The sequence below is a fragment of the Crotalus tigris genome, unplaced genomic scaffold (assembly GCF_016545835.1).
Source record: "Crotalus tigris isolate CLP2741 ecotype Arizona unplaced genomic scaffold, ASM1654583v1 scf7180000023809.187372, whole genome shotgun sequence".
In the NCBI taxonomy this organism is placed as follows: Eukaryota; Metazoa; Chordata; class Lepidosauria; order Squamata; family Viperidae; genus Crotalus; species Crotalus tigris.
The window spans coordinates 57,601-81,486 of record NW_024100199.1 but is presented as its reverse complement, the minus strand read 5'-3'; the positions used below and the strand labels follow the sequence as shown (position 1 = coordinate 81,486).

Sequence of the window (23,886 nt, the reverse complement as noted above, 5' to 3'; positions counted from 1 at the left end):
CTGTCCTCTCTTGTCCTCATTTTCAGGTATAATGTGTTACTGAGATTATAGGCAGTAAACCCAATGGAGTTGCTGAGATGAATTGCACACAGAAGTGTTCTTTACTTAAAATCATTTTATATCAAAGGAGAATATTGAGATCAAGAGATGTTGGTTTCCTTCAGTGGCCTCAACCTGGTTATAGGAGGAAAGACATTTTTCAGGAATAATATTTTAGAACTATGATTTAGCATGTCCTCAAGTATGGCAGAACAATGTATGACTATAATTGGGCTCTTCTTTCTTTCTTAGCTGATAAGCCAGGTATTATCTAAATCTCAACCTATGGGTCGTGACCCCATTTGGGGTCGATCGACCATTTCACAGGGGTCGCCAAGCAAGGCTGTCCGCCATTTTTTTCCCCTTTTCCGGCGGGTGCCTTACCTCCCTTGGGCTGGGCCAGCTGGTGGCCCAGCCGGTGGTCGGCCTGCTCCATCTGCCACTTGCCAGTACGCCTCGGCCAGCGCAGGGGGCGGCACCACGCATGCGTGGCGCTCCCGGGCAGGAAAAGTCCTTGACTTACGACCAGTTGGGTAGTCCTCGACTTATGACCGGTTTAGTCCTCGACTTATGACCAGTTAGGGGTCACGGTATTAAAAAGGTTGAGAACCACTGATCTAAATGGAGGTCTTTGGGTGTAATTAACATGGAGATGGACAGTTAAGAAATATGAAATATAAATAAATAAATCAGTTTAAAATTTATAGTCTTCTCTGACTTGGATCTCTTTTACAATTATCACAGAATAGGCAGCTTGCATTTTAATATGTAAGGTGTTGTAGTGTTGTAATGTCCAAACTGAGAAAGAAGGTAGATTTTTATTTTAGGATATATGCTTGCTGAATCTCAATACTATTTTTGATTTAGGTTATCATGGGTGTCTCGATTTCTTATTATTACCTGTTGTCAACTTCCATGATCTATACTATGCAAGCTGTTGCTTATCAGCATATTAAAAGGGGTTTAATAAAAGAAATTGGTAGAGTGGTATACTTACTCCCTCAATACGCTATAGTGGGAAAAATAGTAAATTTAATTTTTCATAATTGCTTTCTTCCACAGACTCTTGGTTTTTCTAAAAATAACAACCTGCCAATTTTTTAATAACTTGAGGTAGTTTTCAGGTCTTAGTTTGTTTTTATAATGCAGCATATTATTTCTTCTGGGGAAAGTAATAACAGCTTGGTACTGCATAATCAGAACCAATATATAATGCAGAAATATGAATAGTTGTGCATTTGATTGCCTATACTTCATTGTGAACAGTCACTTCCAGGCAACTCAGTTCAGAAATTATAGAATAGGCAAGCGATAGGTAAATGGGCTTGTGATTTCTGTAAATCAACAATGGAGTGAGATGCCTGGGATTTGAATTCTTGCCTAAATCTTAGACCCTGGAAACAGATGTGACTTTCTAAATTCAACTGCTTATTGAAAGCTAAAGCACAAACGTTGAAAAGAAAGCTTATCTTTATATTGAGCTTTCTTTTCCTCCATAGTCAGTAAGAGTGTCAGTTCCAAACAGAAACTTCCAAAGCAGGCGGGAGAAATATGCAATTGAAGTTAGTCGATACTTCTTTTGTTTTTGAGCAGCCAGTTTTCCACACTTTCTAAAGAAAGAACAAACCTTGATGAAAAGCCTAGCAAGCGGTGTTAAATGAGCAGAGAAGACATACATCAAAAAGTGCAGCATCTTATTCGCAGAGGTTAATTGTATCTTTCTCTTCTCTCACTGGCAGAAGCTGACAGCAATCAGAATTACGTGACAACAGAGCCTCAGTTGATCTTCTATCCCAGCGTTACCTATGCAGTCATTGGCAGCTCTGCTATTTTTGTGTTGGTAGTGGCCCTCCTTGCCCTAATTTTGCACCATCAACGAAAACGCAACAACCTCATGACACTTCCCGTTCATCGACTGCAGCATCCTGTCCTCCTGTCTCGTCTCGTCGTCCTTGATCATCCTCATCAGTGCAATGTCACCTATAATGTTAACAATGGAGTCCAGTATATGACCACCCAGGGCTATCATAGACCACCAGATTTGGATTCACCACCATCTTATTCAGAAGCTGTGTTAGATCAGAGGTACATGCAACAGTGTAACCAGTGGAGTTACACCTGTGTTTTAAACCATTTGTCCTGTTTTTTTGTATACAGTACCTGATGCTTTTCTATCATGATAGCTTCCGTTAACAACTTCACCACCCTTGCTTCATTAGCAATGATTTTACTAGGTTGATGCCTCATAAACTGCTTCAATATTTAGACCCAAATTTCCTCCCTGGCTATTTACTGTCATTAAGGCAAGTCACAATTGCTACAGTTTGAACTTTGCCACTCAGCATAACTTCCTCATCAGTACAGGAATCCATTTTAAAGTTCTGCTGAAAGAAATCTGTCTATTTTTCAATTTCAAAAATGATTCTTTCACAATTGAAGTATGTAATGAAAATATATGTGGAGTTCATCTTTTGGTCATACGTACCAATTTAGCTCATCAGAATGAATTGGACTTTATTCAGTGGAGAGGCCATTTGCAGTTAACCTCCCCTTTTGTACCGTAATCAAGATGCATTTGATGCCATTTTCATCTCACGAAAAGATTACTTTTCACTTGTGTTTGCTGTTTTCTTTAAAAAAAACTGAGGCAGATATGTACAATATTTCCAGAATAGTGAGGAACAGAGCCTGAAAAAATACACACACACTCCTGTTTTCAAACTTTACCTTCCAATGTGACATATAGTGGGCAATTCTGCACTTCATTGATATTGGCTGGGAGTTGTTTAATCACTATAAATAATTTAAAGCAAATGAATTTTTTAAAAAGCTTGTCTTTGAGTAAACGGACAACAAGTTGCACTTCAGCATTAATAGCATCACTTGATGCATGTGAGATTCTTACAAACTGATCACAATTTGCGCTAAAGAGACAATCAGTTGTGTTTCTTAGTAACAATATATTGGGAATATATTTGAGAGGAGGATCTGGATCCATTGAGAAAAATTAAAAATCAATTTATAGTATCTCTGACCCCCCCCCAAAGGGGGGGTAATACAAAACCATGGCCACTAATAGTTTATCATTAAGTGGTGCATATATGCATTCTACAGAATTTAATTTAATTCCCCAAGCTTTTAAGATGTAGCTCTTGAAAATCAATGAGAAGTCCCTTTCAACAGCAAATACCAATTCAATATATTTATCTGCAGTCAAGTGTAGGGATTTTTTTGTTTTGTTTTTAACATATGAAGCCAGTCCATTAATTTCTTGATTTTGCTGTTAAGATTCTTACTGATTTCGGTGGTGATAATGGGAATGGGTGACTGCAGCTTGTGTAATGCTGATCAACTTCTAGTATGTCTTCAGTTTGGTTCTGCAGGCTAGTTCTGTATCATTGCAACCCTGAAAGAACAATCAGCATTGTACTGAATAAAATGTTTTCTATCATCATGCTTTCTGTTGCAAAAAATACAAATCACTTTTTTGTTTTCATATGAGGAGAAGCCATTCTAAGCATATTTTGTGAGACGCAATACTTTTAAACAGAATTGCTCCACCCCTCCTTATTCTTTCCAGTGCAAAGTAAGGTCAGCTTAACCTACAGTAATACATAACTATAAACCATTGTATCCCAAAGATGCTTTTTTCACGAGGCAACTGAACTTTATTGTTTTTCTTTGAAGACATCTTCAAAGAAAAACAAGAAAGTCCAGTTGCCTCGTGAAAAAAGCATCTTTGGGATAACTATGACCTGGATGACTGAGAATCTGCACAGACATAAAAACAATTGTAGTATGTTTGTGAGATGCCAGATTATATCTTGAGAAGCCTGAGTCTTGGTGGATTCCTGAGGCTTAGCTTGTCCACCATCACTTTGTGCAATTTTCCTGACCTGACTGGTAGTTGGCCTTGGAGGGACTGCAATCATAAAATAAAATTCCTAAAATGTAACCTACTCATTATTTTTCTCTTCCAGTAACATCAAAAATTGCAGTTTAATAATACTGAGGCCAAGCAGTACTGGGTATAGGCTGAATGGATGTTTCTGGCTTCTGATCAAAAGTTATTTGTCAAAAGTCAACCCATCAAGTCCATTCTATTGTGACTTGGGCATTCAAGTAATAAAAATTTTGTAAGCATTCTTATTGTAATAAGGTAATTTGAACCGGGCAATTTTCCAAGGATGAATGAGTAGAAACCACTCCCTTGCTTAGTTGAAAGCTGCAAGTAATGTCACTGGAAAACCCTGTTGTTTTAGGATAAGATAAGATTATCCCCTGGATTTCCAAAGGTTTGAAGCATCTGAGGGGTAAAATATCCCATTTTCATTCTTAAATTCTTCCAGAATGGCCTTTTGAATGTCACAAATGGGATGGTGGGCAACATAAGTGTTATGAGTGGTCCATCTGTGTCTTTATAACTTGGTGAAGCAAAATTCAGATGCTGTTTATTTCATACATCTGGTAACTTGGTATCTAATTTATCCTTTGCAGCAGACCCCCATGGTTTGATCTTCCTCCACCTCCATATTCCTCAGAAACAGGATCCCGTAATCACTTAGATCTTCCTCCATATCGTTCTCGAACTGGAAGTGTGGTAAGCACAGATGCTTCAGAGGCAAGAGGTCCAGAGACTTTGGACAGCAGTCCATCAAGAAACCTTTTTACTACTATGGAGTATCACAGTACGCTGTGTGAAATTACAGCTGAGCAAAGTGACTCTCTGAGCAACTCAATTTCTGTCTGAACACTGTAAACAATTATTTATGAACATTTTTATGGATGTCTGCTTGAACTTCTACTGAAATTAAGAAGTCCCAAATCGTTTGGCCTTTTTCGACTTGATGATCGCAAGTGTTTTTGTGAAAGGAACAAGAGCTATGTGGATTGCCATTAAACAACTTCCCTCAATCATTTCAAGGGAGAATGAGCAGGAAGAGATGCCAGTGGCCTCAGTTGTGCTAGATTTAACTACTGAATTATGAAGGTTGAAGCAATTGAGAACAACAGTTCATTTTCACTTCTTCTCTCTCATAACATGCTGTTAAAGCCGATCAGGTATTTACTGCAATTCATGTACTGAAATCAAACCTATATACATACACATGTGCCTCAAGACATGCCTGTGTTTCAAATGATCTTTATTGCTTTAAAAAAAATCTTATTTATGATTGTAAGAATGTATATAAAAATAATAGTAAATGAGTCTTGCATTATGCAAGTATTGAACTATATTGCTGATGGCATCTGGAAGTCCACTTCTCTCAGTAGAAAAATAAAATCCTGAAGAGTCATGGGAAATATCATCTGTACAGTTTAACCTATATTGTGTTTAAATCACAAGCTCTGCTATGGAGTAAACTATTATTACTTCAGTAAGAAAAATTAATATTTTTTGATGGATAGGGTAAAAAGGATTTTAAGCCATCTAAACATTAATGGAATTTGACTAGGAGCTAGCTACTGATTAGGAGACATATCTTAGAGTCATGTTGAGTGGTTCAATGAAGATGCCAACTCAGTATGCAGCTGCTGTTACAAAAGAAAATTAAATGAAAAGGAATTCTGTTTTGGGAATTTTTAGAAAGGGAATTGAAATAGAATTGCTGATATTCTAATGTCCTTATATACTGTATATCCATGCGGTGATTGCACTTGGACAATTGAAATGATTTGGGGGGTGGAATTGCTTTCCAGCAAGAAGAAACTATAGCTTGAAATGAAGGAGGGTAAAGGAAACAGCTAGAAGTCTACAAAATCATTCACAATATAGGTAAATGATCGGAGAGAAGTTTTATCCGTTTCTCCATGTTAGAGCTGGAGATCATTCATTGCACAAAATGTAGGGCATTTAGGGTCCTCAGAATGAATTACTCTCTTATACAGCATGTAGCTGATCTATGGAATTTGCTGCCAACAGTAACAGCAGCAATTTGGATGGCTTTAAAAGGGACTGGACAGATTCATGCAGGATCAGGCCACCAAGGTCTACCCTTATTTGTGGCCATTTGCTTTCTCCCTGAGTCATCAACAATGTGCCTTATGTACTGGAGGCCATCTCCTTGCAGTCCAGGTTTTGAGATTCTGTGGTTTAGAATATGAGACTACATAGCCTACAGCCTGATTGAAGAAGGCTCTCATATTCATCTGGCTATCACAGTGCGCCTGATTTCAGCTTTCTTTCTCATAATGAAGAATTTAAAAAGTCTACCTTGTATTCTTTTATAATTAGTATGTGTAACTTGGTGTTGTGTGAACCAGAGTTTAGCATTCTATCTTGCATAAGTGTAATATAACAATTTGGTGGCTTATTTGGTTACTTATTTTGACAGATGTACCCCCCCCCCTCTGTTTGTGTGTGTGTGTGTGTGTGTGTGTGTGAGAGAGAGAGAGAGAGAGAGAGAGAGAGAGAGAGAGAGATATGAAGGAGCATTAGGCTGTTTATGTGTCAAAATGCAGTTTTCTGGTTGTCTGGAAAATAAATATATTTCGTCTGGGCATGCTTTGAATTTGTCATTGTGAAAGAGAAGATTACAAATGTTCCATTTCCTCTCTCTGCATGTATATACCTTTGAGAGAGATTCTGAGTGCCTTGGAGTTCATATATCAGTTTGCAGAGCTTATTAGACTTGTTGCGGAATATCTTTCATACGATGAAACTGAAACTTCTTATAAAAAATAGTGCCAGTTCATGATAGCATTTCCTTGTTGAGGAATCATAGGACTGATTCATTCCTTACATAGCATGCTTATTTGCTACTTATACTTCATTATTTAAATTGTTAAGTATGAGGTGGAGGTAGATACTAGCACTTCTTCCAATATATTTACAAACATGTACCTCTTTTACATACCATATCCTTTATCTTTAATGTTGGTGCATTTTGGAATGGTGTGAATCAGCTTTTAAAATTATTAGCATTATTCATATAACTCTAAAATAGTGAAATAAGAATCAGATAGTTTTAAAAGCATGACAACAAGATTGGGATTTTTGTTTGTTTGTTTATTTTTACCCAAACATAAGTGTTGGAATCGTAGTTCTTATTGGGAAGATTGAATGGGCATTTTAACCCTTTGCCCACTTTTGTGTCCAATCCAGCTCAAGAGCCTAAGCCCTAACATTGTAGTTGTCAAATTTGTGTGATTTATTAATTCATCAATGCAAATTTCAGGCTCAGGCCATCTGATCTGAACTGGCATTGAATTAGCAATAAACATTACAGATATTCTTTCTTTTTTGAGAGAGAGTTTTATTGGACTGAGGTGCATAATGTTTTTTGAGTAAAGACATATCAGTTACTTATATATGTAAAGTAATGTTTTGTGTGACCCTAAGGTACTATTTTATTACATTACATACATTACATTTTGTGCACATTCAATCATTGCCCTTTCTACAATACAGTACAATGCCTGTAAGCTGTATATATGTATATTTATATTGAAATACTTCAGTTTGGACTCTGAAAATAAATCCCTTTTTCTAAGTGTATCTTTTCATTTCCTGTTAGAGGTTTGAATTAATCAAGAGATCTTCTTAGATATATGATCCTGAACATAAGCAAAGCACTGAAAGAATACTGAGTAATTATATAGCAGATCATCCCATTTGAAAGGAAAATAAATATTGCTTATAATATAGTTGTCTTGGACACGGGGTAGAGGTTTGACTTACTGTCGGTAAATGCTAATAGACCAGTATTATATGTGAAGTAAAATAAATTAAGAAATAACGAAGCAGACAAAAACTGGAATCAACCAGTATGTGGGAAACTGGGAACAGGAGAGAATCGGGAGTAGGCGGTGGAGAGGCAATACCAGAGATGTTGTGATGGGCCTAGAACACAGAATAATAGAGATGGAAGAGATCTCAGAGGTCTTCTAGTCCAGGGCTTTTTCACCAGTGGCACCTGGCGACCATCCTAGAAAAGTGGTAGTGGGGGAGGGGAACGAGCTGAACCGGTGGCAGCACCCACAAGCCTGAGCGAGAGATGGCTGGAGCTGCAGGGTTGCCAGGGCTCAGCAGAAGGGCCAGGATCAGCGCCAGTCTCCAGCTGGAGCTCGGCGCTGATCCTGGTGCTTCCACTGAGCCCTGAAGAAGCACCAATCAGCTGGAAAGCAGCACTGATCCTGGTGCTTCTGAGCCCAGAAGAAGTGCTGATCAGCTGAAATGTTGCAGCATCTCCAGGGTCTTGTGATTTACATTCAGATGCTTGGCAACTGATTCTTATTTATGACAGCCACAGTGTCCCAGGGTCATGTGATGTGACCAAAACCTGCTGTAACCACCAAGCAGACGGGAATAAAAACCAAGCACTCCCTCACCCCACCCCCGCTCCAGTCCTCAACAGAAATGCTCACAACAACGAAAACCTTGGACAGGAGGAAGAGTGCCGCTGGATGGGCATGCTGGTGTCTTGCTCGGCTGTGGCTTGGGGGACACTTTTTTCAGTGCCATTGTAACTTCAAACAGTCACTAAGCGAACTGTTGTAAGTCGAGGACAACCTGTATTTTATCACTTTTTTCCTCTTTTGGGGGGGTCATCAAGTTTTTGACACCTTGCTAGGCGACTGGTGGTACTCGGATGTTGCCATATCCTAAAAGTGGTACAATGGGTGAAAAGGTTGAAAAGTCCTGGTCTAGGGAAGTTCAATTTGTTATTTGGTAGAGAGACTAAGGAAGTTAACCTTGATGGACATATGTAAAGCAACAAATGGTGAAATATATCTTAAGTCCAGAACAAAAAAAATGTGCAGAAGCAGCTCAGACACCTCTCTATTTCGCAGAAATATAAGAAGGGAGAGGAGGTACAGCACAATTAGACAAGCAAGATTATTATTATAGCCCTCTTTTGGAAATTAGATAGGATGCTAACTGTAAAAGATTTGATATAGCGATGGCCTATTGAGGAAAGCCAGAGGGGAGAACCTTCCCTCAAGTCAGCTGAGGCCTTAAGTGCAGTCTGGAATTAGTATGACTTGGAAGTCTCGCTCAGGCTTGTGGGTGCTGCCACCGGTTCAGCTCGTTCCCCTCCCCCACTACCATTTTTCTAGGATGGTCGCCAGGTGCTAATGTACCACAGATGCAAACACACATCTTCATTGCGTAAGTGCAGGGCATGCACGCCTGTCACTCACATGAGTGGGACTGTGAGCCCCAGCATGCACCGCTCATGTTAGTCGGGCTACGTGCATGCCGCCACTCACTCAGCCTGGCTGCAAATAGTGGGCTGTGACCCACAGGTTGGGGACCCCTGAGTTAAACAATGTCATCTAGTTAGGACCACAGAAGTATGCCTTCTATATTGCAATGCCAGCCCTCTGAAACACCATCTTCTCAGAAAATTCCCAACCTACAAAGATTTTTTAAGTCTTTAAAAACTTGGCTTTACTCCCAGGTCTGAAGTTGCTGTTTGTTTTGCCCCTGGCGGATTTTCTGTGGTAATGTACTGATGCTTTTGTCTGGATGTATATGTCTTTTTCTCTCTTTTGTGTTTTTTTAAACTATATAATCTACCCAGAGATATTCTAGAGTCAGGTGACCTTGTAAATCTAAAAAAAACAAACACATCATTATTTGGTCTCCGGGAATATGAAGTTTCAGCTCCTTACATTCATTTAAGTTTAAACTAGACATCTTTTCCTCCTAGCCTTCCCGCTACTTAAAGGAAATCCAGCTTTACATTTTTTTTTTTAATGCTTAATGCTAGGGGGCAGTTCATCATTGACATTCTTAGCATTTCTGCCCTGGGAAACACTTCTTCCCAATATATCTTCCACCTATGGCACAAGACATGCTTCATCTGAGAAGGATTGATAAAAATGTGTTAGCCTAAAGATGGCAAGACTGATTAAGAGGTTTAAAGTGAATCTTGTGGTTGGTGGAGACAAATGCTCTGAAAATAAAGACTTAAGTACCAGAGAAGGAAATCCGAGTGTTGCTATAATGAGGCCCTATTAAAACAGTGAAAAATGAGAGGGAATAATATCTCATAATGTTCATGGCTTTTGTTTTCTGTGCCTTCTTTCTCAGAATATGGGAAATAAAAAAATATGACCTTAAAAGTATGAAAGCAAATGATTTAATAGTGTAACAGAAATCTGATGAGGTCAGTCCCACGATTGGAATATAGCAGATGAAGGATACAATTTATGTTAAAAAAAAAAACCCAGTAAGAATAGAAAGGGAGAAAGAGTAGCACCATGGGTTAAAATTATGCACTCCTGCACCAAAATCCAACTTGAATAGATTTGACTGCTATAAAGTTTGTCTTGGTTAAAATAAATAGAAACATGAATAAAGACAATAATGTTGCTGGCATCTGTTGTAACTTGTCCAACAAAGGATAAAATGTAGGCGGTGCTTTTAAAGGCAAATTGCAGATTTTCCAATCTAGTCAATCACGGGAGACTTTATCACAGCATCTCTTGGAAAATCAAGTGTTCTGTCTCAGAAATGCAGGACTTGTGTTGCTGGAAACAAGGCATTTTAGAATTTGATATGTTTAGCCTTGGGAAATGACAACTGAGGAGCTTACGATAGCAATCTTCAAATACCTACCAAGGTTTCTCATTCAAGATCCTCTCTGTTTTATGTGCAGTTATAGGAAAAGAGGTTCTGCAAGAATAACGGGGGAGAAATCCTAACAGTAAGAGTTGTCGAACAATCAAACTAATCAGCCAATCTCCAGATGTGTTCAAGCAGAGTCTAGCCAGCCATCTGTCTATGATACTTTAATCTGGATTCCTACAACGATTATCTAAAGCAGTGTTTCTCAACCTGGACCGGTTTCTGAGGTGTGGACTTCAACTCCCAGAATTCCCCAGCCAGCCTTTCTCCCTGTTGCTTGTCATCTTCTTGCCACTTTCATCCACTAATGGACCAATCGTTTCCTTCACTTTTTTCTTGTTTTTTACATGTTGAAAGAAGCTTTTTTTGTTATTTTTGACTTTGGTCACAGGCCTTAGTTCATTTTGAGCCTTAGGTTTTGTCTTTGCAGGCTCTGGCTATTTGCTGATATTCTGACTTAGTTATGTGTCCTGCTTTCCACTTTCTATATTTGTCCTTTTTATCTTTCAATTGATCAGAGAGTTCTTTATGCAGCCATGCTGGTTTTTTTTGAGAGCTGTTATTTTTCCTCTTTGTTGGTATTGTGCTAGACTGGGCCTTTATTATCTCACTTTTCAAAATTTCCCAAGCCTCTTGAGTTGTTTTCCCCTGGAGGATTCTCATCCATGGAATCCTTCCCAAACCCTCTCTAAGTTTATTGAATTAGCTCTCTTGAAGTCCAAGACTCTAGTTTGACTGTGTTCTATTGCTTGTGCTTCCATAATTTTGAATTCCAATATTACATGATCACTTCCTCCCAAGGTTCCTATGGCTTCAACATCTTCTATCATTTCAATCTTTGTTAGTGAGAATTAGGTCCAAAATGGCTAATCCCCTAGTTCCCTTCTCTATTTTTTGGGAGACAAAGTTGTCTGCTAGGTTTGTCAGGAATCTGTTTGATCTTCCACTTGGTGCAGAGTTTGTCTCCCAGTTGATGTCAGGGTAGTTAAAGTCCCCCATTACTATTGTGATGTGCTTCCTACATACCTTAGTTAGCTGAATAGCAAAAAGTTCATCTATTTCCTGTGTTTGGTTGGGTGGCCTATAGTATACACCTATGGCAATGTCGTTCCCCCCCCCCCTTTATATTGATCCATATGCATTCAGGACAGTTTTCATCATTGTTGTGCTCTATTTCTGTAGGGATGTAGTTATTTCTTATATAGAGAGCAACTCCACCTCCTCTTTTATTTGGTCTGTTTCTTTTAAATAATTTAAATCTCTCTAGCTGTGTGTTCCATTTGTGGGTTTCATCCCACCATGTTTCCGTAATGGCAACAATATCATATCTACCCTCATTAACCTGAATTTCTAGTTCACCCTGTTTGCTGTTCATACTCTGTGCATTTGTGTATAGACATTTGAGTCCTTTATGATTGACCCTGTGTTTACTTCCTACATAACCTGTGTGGTATCTGAGTTCCCCTAATGTCTTACCACCTATTTGGTTAGTGCACTTTGTGTGGCACTCGCTATTAAGAGCTTGATTTTGCTTGACAGCAAGGTTGATAATTTCTTGTGCCATATCTGTTATCGGACATTGCCGATCATGTTGGCGATCCTGCTTTTATCAGCAGCCACACAAAAAAGTGCTGCTGAGTTTTGTCCAAACCAGTCCCTTAGATTTTGAAGCCGTACTGTAAGAGGCAGAACTGCTTATGTATACTTCTTGTTTTATCCACAACAGAACTATTTATTTAACCATATAGTATCTATAAGAAAGGCTCTGAATATTAAGTTAAGTATCTGGAGAATCAAGATTTATTGCCCAACCTGGCAGGAAGTCTGACAATAGAAAAGGGCTGAAAATAATATGATACTTAATGAAGATACATTCAAATGTTTCTACTTATGAAATAGAAATCAAATTCACAGGTATAAAATAAGGAGTAACTGATTTAGTCATTGTACTGTAATCTTGAAATAGTAATTGAATGCAAACTAAATATGAATCAGCAGTATGAGGAGGCTGCAAAAAAAGGAAGGGGGGAATACTATCTTAAGCTGCACTTTCAGAAATAGTTTCCAAATAATGAGAAGGAAAACTTTATTCTATACTGGTTAGATCCTACTTTATATCCAATTTTGGTCTTCATACTTGAGGAAGTATTCAGAGAAAGTGGAGCAGCTTCAAAAAAGTTAAACAAATATTAGAAACTAAATCCTATAGTTTGAAGGAGCTAGGCATGTTTAGTTTAGAGAAGGGAAGATTGACAGGAGATATGATAGCATTCTTCAAATACCTGCAAGATCAAGATGTGCTCTGTATCCTTCATGGGGAAAGATACAGAATGATGAAGACATTTTAGAAGAAGGCAGATTCCAATTGTTAGGAGGAAAAAACCCTTTGTAATAGAGCAGATTGACAGTGGAACCAATTCCCAAAGAGGTGGTGTGGTCCTTTCAATTGTTTGTATTCAAGCAAAGGCTAGATAGCTTCTATCAGGGATGCTTAATTTCTGGCAATGAGTCAATGGCCTAAATAATCCTGTCCATTTTATGATTCTCCTTCAAGGCTTGCTTGTTTCTGTGTCAATTAAAACTTCCTTTTTACAACCCTGTAATCCCTTAATTTGAGTAGAGTTGGATGACTGGACAATTGTTCATGCCCTAAAAGATGTGTGCATGGTTCTCTCTCTCTCTCTCTCTCTCTCTCTCTCTCTCTTTCTCTTTCTCCAGAGTCTATTTAGAAATGGTCTTCCAGCTTCAATTTATTAATCTGTCTCTTTCCAGAACAATCTGTCCTGTCCAACAGCAGGAGAAAATTATTTCTATATTTTGCTTAACTATGTTTTCCTTACTGAAATAATTATACAAATTACCATATGTAATTTAAAGACACTTTATAGAACTGTTTGGTACACCATTTGGGGAGCAGTTATTTCAAAACCCCAAGATATTGTAAATAAAACTAAGCTGCTGCAATAGACATGTCCTCAAGGGAAGTGACTCATCATCATTCACCATGCATCTGTGGGATGCCTCCAATGTTTTTTGAGAGTTCATCTTTTCCATTATGTACACTCCACTGCTAATTACACACTTCGTAATTCTCATTCAAGGTAGATATTGGCTGTATTCCAACTGGTCTGTTTACACCATAAATAGTTACCAGCAACAATACATTTATAGTTCTTCTTTATGCTTTCCTCCCTCTCATCTCTTTTGTTGACATTTTTTGTTAGGTTCATGTTGAAAATTGAAGCTCATTTTTAAAAGAATCTCTTGAGATATTTTTTTTAAATAGGGAAAAGGAGCCAGTATAATAAAAATATTTTACTTTTCAAAAAAAATTAATTAACATACACTTGGATGCTCTGACACTTGTGTAAGCTTCATTGAAATCTTATTCTAGCCATTGTTTAGATTAGTGGTCCCTTGGCAGACCAAGACATCCTTTATTCAGTAATGCCAATTCATATATTTAACCCTTCTGCAGCTGTCTTTTTGCCATTAAAGAATATAACATAACAGCATCAATTGCAGGTCCTGTGCAAATTGCTCATGAGGATACATCAACAGCTATGGTAACATATCACCTTCTAATGAGGACAGGAAAATGGGCTGCTTTTTCCTAGTGTTGTCCCTTGCAGCCTTTCCATCACCATGATAAAATGATGAATGTTTAGATAATGAAAGTAATAATTAAAGTAAATAATAAGAATTGATTCCCATCTGGAGTTTTAAAAAAATGCTATTCAATATATTAGATCAATTCTAACTAGGTCACAAGGCCATTGTTAAATAGTTTCAGACATTCAATGAATTCAGGTGCCCAATTACAAAATCATGATTTAAGAATTGGCAACCATCCAATTCTAATCTTTTTTCTTCGTGCTCAAACAGCCAGATTATGGTTAGTGATAATGAGATTTACGTGCAAAGTGGTTTTAGATCCTGTGAGTACTAACCATTGATATATGTTATAGAATTAAAAACAGTGGGGAATCTAGGGAGGAAGTGCTTATATCATCCTCATTTTCAAGCTACTGCAGAAAGAAGAAATGGAGCAGAGGTTTACACTCATACTAGTTAGGAAAATAGATTTCAACAAGCCTAACAGGATCACATAATAGAAAACCTCAGAAGAAAGATGCTCAAGGGAGTTGGAAATTTCTCAGACCTAAGATACTGGAATTACTATAAAACTGCACTGTTCTAATGAGAATAAAAATGGACGTTAACTTAGGAATTATTGTGAATGCACTAGGAATTTACAAAGAAGCTGGAGTTACATAGTTGGTTATAGTTAGGCATATAACAAAAATGAAAGAGGGGTGTAATCAGCAAAGAAACATGCCAGCAACTAGCCAGCATCTGCAGAAAGGAAGTCAGAAGGGGTAAGGCACAAAGGAATGCAGCTCACAGAGAAGCTAAAAGCATCAAAAGGCACTCTTTTGGTTATGTCATTATTAAAAGGGAGGAAATAAAAGAAAGGGTGGGTCTATTGCTTCAAGGCAATTGAAAGATGGTATGAATGATGGATAAAGGGCAGAATACCTCAACTCCTACTTTCCTTCAGAGGAGAACTATATTTAAAGGAGCTCAAACATAACAATTAAAACAAGGAGGAAGAGAGAACCTAAGGGAAGAAAAAAGATAGTTAGGGATCACCTTTATAAACTGAAGTCCTCAGGATCAGAGCAATGATATCCAAGAATCTTGAAGAATCTCATGATCTCAGATCCCCTTTGGTATCCTCTGAGAAATAATAGAAAAAGATATACTGTTAGAAGTTTGAAAAAAGGGAAATGTTCTTCCTGTTTTTTTAAAAAAAAAAGGGAGAAAAGGGCTCCTTGTAACTGCAGATTTGTTGATATAAGATTGATAAGCAGGCTGTGAATATTTAGAAAAGAATTGCATTGTTTGACAGGACTTATTAAGAACAAGTCATGCCAGGCAAGTTCAATCTCTGGCTTCTTCTCCCTCTCCAAGTAAAAATTATTATGGGAATGGGATGAATATACAGTAGGGCATTTTTCAATTCAGCCAAATGAGAGTCTCCCATGATATTCTAGAATAAAAGATAAAATATGCACTACCAGCTGATAGATACATATCTGATTCAACAATCATGTCCAGCAAATATACATTAGTGTATCAATTTGGAAGTCTTCAGTAGTGCATGGCTCCATTTTGGATCCTATATAATTCAATTTATTTACACGTGATTTGGTGAGCAATTATAAAACACAATTTTTAGATTTGCAGATATAACAAAAGTAGGGAAGATAGCTGGTACTTTAAAGGACAATATCAAGATTCAGAAATAATTTGACAAACTGGACCACCAGGCTGAAAAATAAATTTCAGCAGGGACAAAACAATCCTTCTTTTGGGTATGAAAAACATAAAATAAAAGATATAACTATATGTGGAGGATACTGTATTAGGCAGGATATATGTGGAGAGAAAAAACTGGATCCTTGATGGATCACAGTTGAATTTGAGCTAACAGTGTGATGCAGCATCAAAAAGAAACAAATGCAATCATAGGCTCATTATTAGAAGAGTACTTTCATTAGCAGGATAAATAATTGATCCTGTCTGTTCTTGCTGGACAGACTACATATAGAATAGTACATTAGATCATTAACAAACTGGAATGTTTCCAAATGAGAGAAATCAAAGTGAGAAGAAGCCTGTTGAAGGAAAAATGTGCAAGAAACAGCTAGAATCATTAGGTATGTATAGCCTGGAGAAAGAAAGCTGTGGAGAGACATGATAATTGCATTCCAAGTAACTGAAAAACATGTAATAATTGGTAGATTGTTGTTCCAGAAGTGAAGAAATGGTAGCTTTAAATTACAAGAAAGTAGATTTTGTTGGCCTTCAGGAAGAATTTCTAAGTGTAGGAGTTCCTCAAAATTGGAGTGGACCGTGGAGATGTTAGGGCTGTCCTTGCTTGAGGTGTAACAACTGAATGGGATGCTTTAGTCATGGATTCTTGCACTGAGCAGCAGATTCAGCAAAACAACCTTCAGGATCCTTCTAGAATCCGTTATGATTCTATGGAAAATATTTTCTGATTGTGTCCCAATTTTCAGCGCTTTATCATTATAACCTGTGGTACGCTACTGAAAGATCAGCAGAGGCTTTGCCATAGTTAATAATAATAATAATAATAATAATAGTAGTAGTAGTAAAGTTGGAAGGGACCTTGGAGGTCATCTAGTCCAACCCCCTGCTCAGGCAGGAAACCCTACACCATTTCAGACAAATGGCTGTCCAGTCTCTTCTTAAAAACTTTTAGTGTTGGATCATTTACTGCTTCTGGAGGCAGGCTGTTCCACTGATTAATTGTTCTAACTGTCAGGAAGTTTCTCCTTAGTTCTAGTTTGCTTCCCTCTTTGATTAGTTTCCACCCGTTGCTTCTTGTCCTGCCTTCAGGTGCTTTGGAAAATAGCTTGATTCCTTCTTCTTTATGGCAGCCCCTGAGATATTGGAGTTCTCTGGATTCTTTTGGGGGTGTTTTGTTTTGTTTTTCTTTTGCACTTCATTCAGGATCAACTTCCAAATAAATAAATATACAAACAAATCTTATTAAACCATTGAAGAAACACTTATTCTATTTTCTCAATTCTGACTTCCCATGTGCAGAATTTTATCTTAGATTACCTAAAGCTGCTTGTACCTTTTCCCATTATTAACATTTCAGCACTGCTCTCTAATGATATCTGTCAGAATCAAGCTTTTATTAGGAACAGAGAAATTTTCCATTTTTGCCTTTTTTGGCATTTGCCATACATCAGGGCAAGAAATGTTTTTACTTGTGACTTTCAAGTTAAATAATTTGTGGGAAACACTGCAATAAAAAGGGACCTAGGAAATAAAGTGGAGTGGGGTGTTGTTGTTTTTTTGTAGTTTTACTTGATTGTGCAGTAAACACTCTGGTTTCATGCTTTTTTTCTAACTGAGTTATAATTTAGCCACAGTGAATCTGAATTTTTTAAAGCTGAACTGATATGCTGTTTGTAGTTTTGTATTTGCAGGAGCAGAAATGGAGAAGAATGTTTCAGCGATTTCGTTTACTTCATAAATTTGTATCCAGTCTTTTATTTAGAATGTCTTTAGGATACATGCTTCTTCTGTTCCACACAATGTTATCCTCCTATGAGTTTGGTTAGACTAAAAAACTAAACAAATATTGGTCCAGTGATAGTTTTGAATTTGTGTTTTCACTGTCCTAAGGTATTCCTACACTGTCAGGTTGACACATTGTGAATAAGAAGCACTCACAGTTTATAGAGGGTAAGAAGAGATGATGTTTGTTTTGTTTGTTTGTTTATTAAATTTATGTGCCACCCATCTGGTTTCAAATGATTCTTCAAATGATGTTTTCCTTTTGCTATCCCCAACCCATCATTAATGCAATCTCTGCCTATGTTTTCTTGTTCTACACTAAAATAGGAGTAGCCCAACTAATGTGGATTCAAATGTTAATGTGTGGTTTGCCTGTGGCACTTAAGCCCCTGCCTTTTGTTTAGCTAATATGCAGAGACTGGAACAGTCCCTAATCTGAGTCAGTGATCTCATTCTGTGGCTCTGTAGTCTCTGCTATGGCTACTGTTGCCACTAGTGTTAGAATAGCGTAGTGGTTATAGTACTTCACTGTCATGCAGAAGATTATTCTTGTAGTACTGTTTAATAGTGTTCTTTTTTTCTCTGGCTACCTACCTTTCCACTGAGTTTTTTATAAAAATTGTAAATCTGTTGATAAACTGGCTTGGGTGAAAAACTAAGGTAGTTTAGGGAAAAATAGGTTATTAAAAACTATTTCTGCTGGTTTTCTATTTGTAATGTTCTGCATATCATACAAATAGTATAATCACTACATTTCCAACAAAATTTCAGGGACTAGTCCAGGCAGTTTCCAGGAATCAGTACTACCATACTGCTATGGGTTTTTTTTATGACAGACCTTATGGAGCCTATATGTATATGTATATATGTCGAGTAAGATCTGCACATTGAAACTGAGAGGGCACAAGAGCAGAGAAAGTTCTTAGAGCAGTGTTTCTCAACCTTGACAATTTTAAGGCATGTGGACTTCAACTCCCAGAATTCCACAGCATTGCTGGCTGTGGAATTCTGGGAGTTGAAGTCCACATGCCTTAAAATTGTCAAGGTTGAGAAACACTGTCTTAGAGAGAGGAACATGGTAGTCCAGACTGTACACTTGGCAAATTACTGCTGAAGCGTATCAATCTAGGCAGAGTTTTCTTAAACTGGCTCAAAGTCTAGCCAAGATGAGAACAGCTTAAGCATGTTATACAGATATCTGTGCTAAGCTGTAATTGGGATTTTCATTTTTACCCCTTTGCTCAACACTTTTGAAATCCCATTCCTTCATAAGGTACAAGCTTTGTGGTCTCTTGGACTATGGATAGCCTACAAAAGAGTTCTACTGCAACTTGTGGGACTCTGGAGATGTCACAGAGTCATAGAATAACAGAGTGGGAGGTGGCTGCTTTCAAATCAGTATAGCAGCCACATCCTTGGCTGCTATAATAGCCATCCATAGCTGGGATTCACAGATGATGATGGTTATAAAAATCAAAGCCCTGCCCCTTTGAACAGTGCATTCACAATGCCCTCTCCCGTTCATGGATGGCTCGGATTGTAAGAGGCTTCTGCAGCTGCTTCAGAAGCTGCTCCCAGCTGTCTCTCCATTCAAATGCAAGTGGCTGTTGCTATTTGCATCCCATCACACAGCTAGAGATAAAACAAATGCATGCAGACTATTATTAAGATCTGGGTATGGGGAAATAAGTATTCTAGCTTGAGGACCATTTTGGTCTTATTATTTCCTCTCAGCCTTGGTTGTCCCCCTGAGAACTCTAAGCCTCCTCTGCAAGACAACTGTTCCTAAAGACTAATTATGTGGTTAGAAATGAGTTAGGAGGTTGATTTTCCCCATCCTCTCTAAACAGCAGATTTTGCTTGCTTGATGGAATACAACTGCAATATAAACCTGATTAGAGGAACTTACTAATGTTACATAGATGAGCAACTCCATCAAGGCAGTATGTTGAGTTAGAAAGTAAGTAATATATGAGAGTTTTCAAAATGCCAAACTCACCAATGATTCCATGTTTATATATCCATTTTTGACCCTGACCTGATGAAACCTCTCCACCACAAAACTCAGCACAAGCCTCTCACTGATGACTCATACCTGACCCATCACAAGACCCTCACTTGACACACTCACACCTGGAGCCCTTATAAACAGAACACTGACACTGACATCCCCTAAACTCCACTGAAGATGTTACCTAGCCTGGTAACAAAATGTTCAGAAACCAACCTACAAGCTCGGAGAACGAACCCTCATCCTACACCCAAGCTACAGATATTTGCCATTATTGCACATCCATTTTTGTTATTACAATACTTTGAAATGAAGTTCCCAGCTGCATCAGAAACCTGCCCTTCAGCTGATCCCGAGAGATTTCCATCCCTTAAATTCCCATTCTACATCAAACAGAAGGAAAGCACTGCATTCCTAGCACAACAGCATTGTAAAGAGTATTTCTGCATGGCATCCCTTCTCTTTCTCTAATTCTTCCTCTGTATAGATATAGTTTTTTGCTTAGTGCTATTGATCAGATAAAATCTCCATTTAGGCAGATGCAACAAGCATGCAGGGACTTGATTGGAAGGTTGACTGGATTACAAGGTTGATCATCTTGACAAGGAAAATATTACAAGGAGTTCCAAGTATAATTGTAAGATGGGAAATCTTGGGTACTTGGGTGAGAGGAAGAACTCAACTGTCCCTCTTAATAGTCATTAGAGCAACACAATATCCAACCCTGATTTTTCCACCAGCCAATCAGAAGGGAAAACACCCAACCAAACACAACCACTTCATTTTGAGACCTTCTTTCCATCTTTAGTTCAAGTCACTCAAGGGTTTCGGCTGCAGCTCTGAGCTTTATCTCTCTTGGCAAGTGTAGTCTCCTTAACAGATTGGAAATTAGCCTTGTGAGACCACAAAACAAGCACAGGAGCCTCTCCTTTCTCCTCTGCCTATTATACAATATGTAGACTGACTTCTTACTTCTTCTTTCCTTTTCCTCAGAATTTGACCCCAAATGCTGAAGCCTGCACAACTTTCCAAAACTTACACTTCTTCTGTCTTCCCATGGCAAAAATGTTTATTAAAAACCTGTACCAGACCTTCTTTCTCCCCTAAAACTGTGATGGGCAGGCTGCTGTTAGATACCCCTCTCCTCCCTGGGACTATTCATAGCTCTTCCTTCAGAACTGCTTAAACTCTATTTCCTCATTAAAGGCTATTTCCCCAAAGATTGTTCCTTTCCCCTCCATGCCATTTGCCATTGATGTACTTTCCTTCTGCAATTTCTCAATAAAATTCAAAGACTTTCTTTGATGAGTGTCTCTGGCCATCAACTTCAGGATCCATATTCACTCTGAGACATGTAGTTTTTCAATACTGTTTCATTAAAAAAATCTCACTTGCATATTGGACCTGCCGAATGCTCCCTCTGTAACAATTCCCATCAGTAACAAGAAGCTGGTCATTGTATACCAATGACCAATGCAAGCTCTGTCTGGAGAACTGCTAACAATCAATACCATCTTTCAGGCTAGATTACCTATCAGTCAAGGGGGGCAAAGGATCCACAGACTTTGATGTGTTGGCTGTTCTGGAAAGATGGGTTATTGATTGTTAGTAAATCAAATGAGAGCTTTCATAAGGAACATTTACAGCCCCTTCAATTAAGTATCTCTTCAAAGGCTAGGGTTCTTTAAAATTGCACAAAGTGATGTTTCAATACTAGGGAAAGTAATCATCTATTTAATCACAATGAAAAGTCTGAGGATGCAATTATAGAGTATTATCAAAATGCCCTAAGCAAGGTTGACTGGACCACTTTTAAACAGGGAAAGAAAGAAAATAGAATATTTGGGTGTCTTGTGTGACTTCACTGTGTTTTATGTCATCCCTTAACTACTTGCCTAGGGAAGGGGTACCTAACAAAGTGTTTGGCGTTTCAGTTTTTACTATTTTTATAATTGCCTAATCTAGCCTCCCACTTACTGTGAACTATTAACTTCACACAGACATAGGACTCTCTCAGCTATTCTTCAGGTGCTTAGTACAAACTTATCAATGCAAAAAAAAAAAAACCTATTATATACAAAACCAAGAGATGAAGCAAAATTGCAGAAAAGTGCATACGATTTGGTAGCATTCCATGTATTCTATGGCGTAGCAGCAAAGAACTGGCTGAACAATCAACTGGAACCTTAAAGCCATGGCACCCTATTGGGTTCCAAAATACTGGAGCGGAAGCAGTTGGAGCATAGTACGATTTTTACATGCATACTAGATTTCAGGAGAGCTTATTGCAACAAACTTCAGAAGAATACTAGGTCGAAAAGCATGGACTGAAATCCACAGGACAAAATAGCTCAGGAGGGGTTAAGTACTTCACAAACATAAGACACTAGATATACAATCTTCTACCATTCCAAAGGAGGAAAAATGGAGGTCAGTTAGGGAGATGATTGTAGATGCATACGGAGTTTGCAACATATATAGCAAATGGAAGATGGGTGTAAGAGGAATAGCAGCAGGTCTCTAATATCTGAAAAAAAGAAAGTAGCAAAGGCTGAAGCACAAAGGTAATCTAGGCTCTTAAGGGAAGCGAAAAGCAACACAATGGCTTGTAACTTTCCTTGTAGCTAATGTTAGTTTAAAAAAAAAAACAGAAACTGGGAGAGGTGACTGTTATCGTAAAGACTATTTCTGTGATCTTTCAGAAAACATGGAGGGCTTAGTATTAGTGATTTGCAGAAAGGCAAATATTTTTCCGATCTTTGAGTATGGGGAAAAGGAGGACACGGGTGACTACAAGATTGGTCAACCTGAGGTCAACACTTGACTAAACTTTAGAACAGACTAACTAACCTGTGACCTGTTGGATCACCCTTTCAGAACTATTTCCTTACCTAAACAAAGAAACAGAATGATCATGGGCAGGCAAAAAATAAAAAAAATAAAAGCAGTGGGAGCAGGAATGATTTCTTCTGGGTTTTCCATTGCCATTGTTTGTGGGAAGCTGTCAGGGAGCTTGGAAATAACTCCTCCTCCTCCTCCTCCTTGAGTGACGCACGGAATTGTCTGTCACTTTGCTGAAGGGATAGGGAACAAAGGGAGTTGTGGACCATGAGGAAAACTGCATCCCAGCTCCACATATAAAGTATCCCTAAGTGCCCCTCCCTCCAGAGAGGAAGAGGGCTCATCCATCATCCACCTGCATCCCTGGCCAGCCCTACCTCATCAGCAGGCCTGGAGTTACTTCCCCATCCTTCACTCATCACTATTAAGAGATTTCAGAACATCTGTTCTAAAGTAGCCAATCCTGCTTGTCCATCAGGCGTTGCTGCCAGCCTATGCAGGGACCAGAGAGAAATGGGTAATAGGGTGGGGGTACTGCATTTCATCTTCCTTCCGTCATATAATCTATGGGGTTCTGGCAAATGTAGTCAGAAAGTGGGGTGGTGCTAAGGAGTTAACAACTTTCCAAAATTTCATCCCTATGGGAATCATGAATCCCAACATTCTGTAAATTAATCCACTTGAATTATCTTGGTTTAATAATTGTCACCCGTTACTTTCCAATTCCACCCAACTGAAGGTTACAGGAGATCCTACTGAAGTAGATGACAGAATGTGAGTTGTGTTGTTTCTACCATTTTCTTAGATGCAGAGCTGATTGGTGTAGAAGTGAGGGTTATTTCATCAGTTCTGAAAACATCTCTAGAATATTTTCCTGCATAAGAAACCATGCCAAATTAGTGTTGCTGCAAATGAACTAGAATGCTGTTAATGCTGCTTAATTGATATTAATATAACTTCTCAGTGGTGTTGGACTTAACTACATGCAGATGCTTATAGGAAGTCTGAGACTTTTACACATTGCAGCTAATTATTTGCCTCCTGTTGTTGCAGAGAAGTTGATGCTAAATGTAGTAAATTGTATATTTTTGAGGAAATGAGCCTTTATTCTAGTATCTATTGAGCTATTCCAAAGATTAACCATGATTATTACTATTAAATTTGTATTATTATTAGTGCTTGTATCCCATTTGTACAGAACAACCCTAAACTAAAGCAGAGTCAAGAGAGCATAAGAAATTATGTAGGAATTGTCTAGTTTATGGCCTGCAATTCTAAATTGATTGTGTCAGCACCT

General features: G+C 38.2%; 1 protein-coding gene across 2 annotated transcripts in view; it reads left to right on the top strand.

Annotated features, from left to right (window-relative positions):
* Positions 1 to 7,537, top strand: part of LDLRAD3 (low density lipoprotein receptor class A domain containing 3) — a 94,632-nt gene extending 87,095 nt beyond the window's left edge. Inside the window, exons 5-6 of one of the 2 annotated variants that reach the window (XM_039321698.1) lie at positions 1,779 to 2,124; positions 4,540 to 7,537. In XM_039321698.1, coding sequence (XP_039177632.1) covers positions 1,779 to 2,124; positions 4,540 to 4,789 — 596 coding nt within the window. In that variant the 3' untranslated portion in view covers positions 4,790 to 7,537. Of the gene's footprint in view, positions 1 to 1,778; positions 2,125 to 4,536 lie in introns of both variants that reach the window. The other variant, XM_039321697.1, reaches the window with a different exon arrangement.
* Positions 7,538 to 23,886: the final 16,349 nt, after the last annotated feature.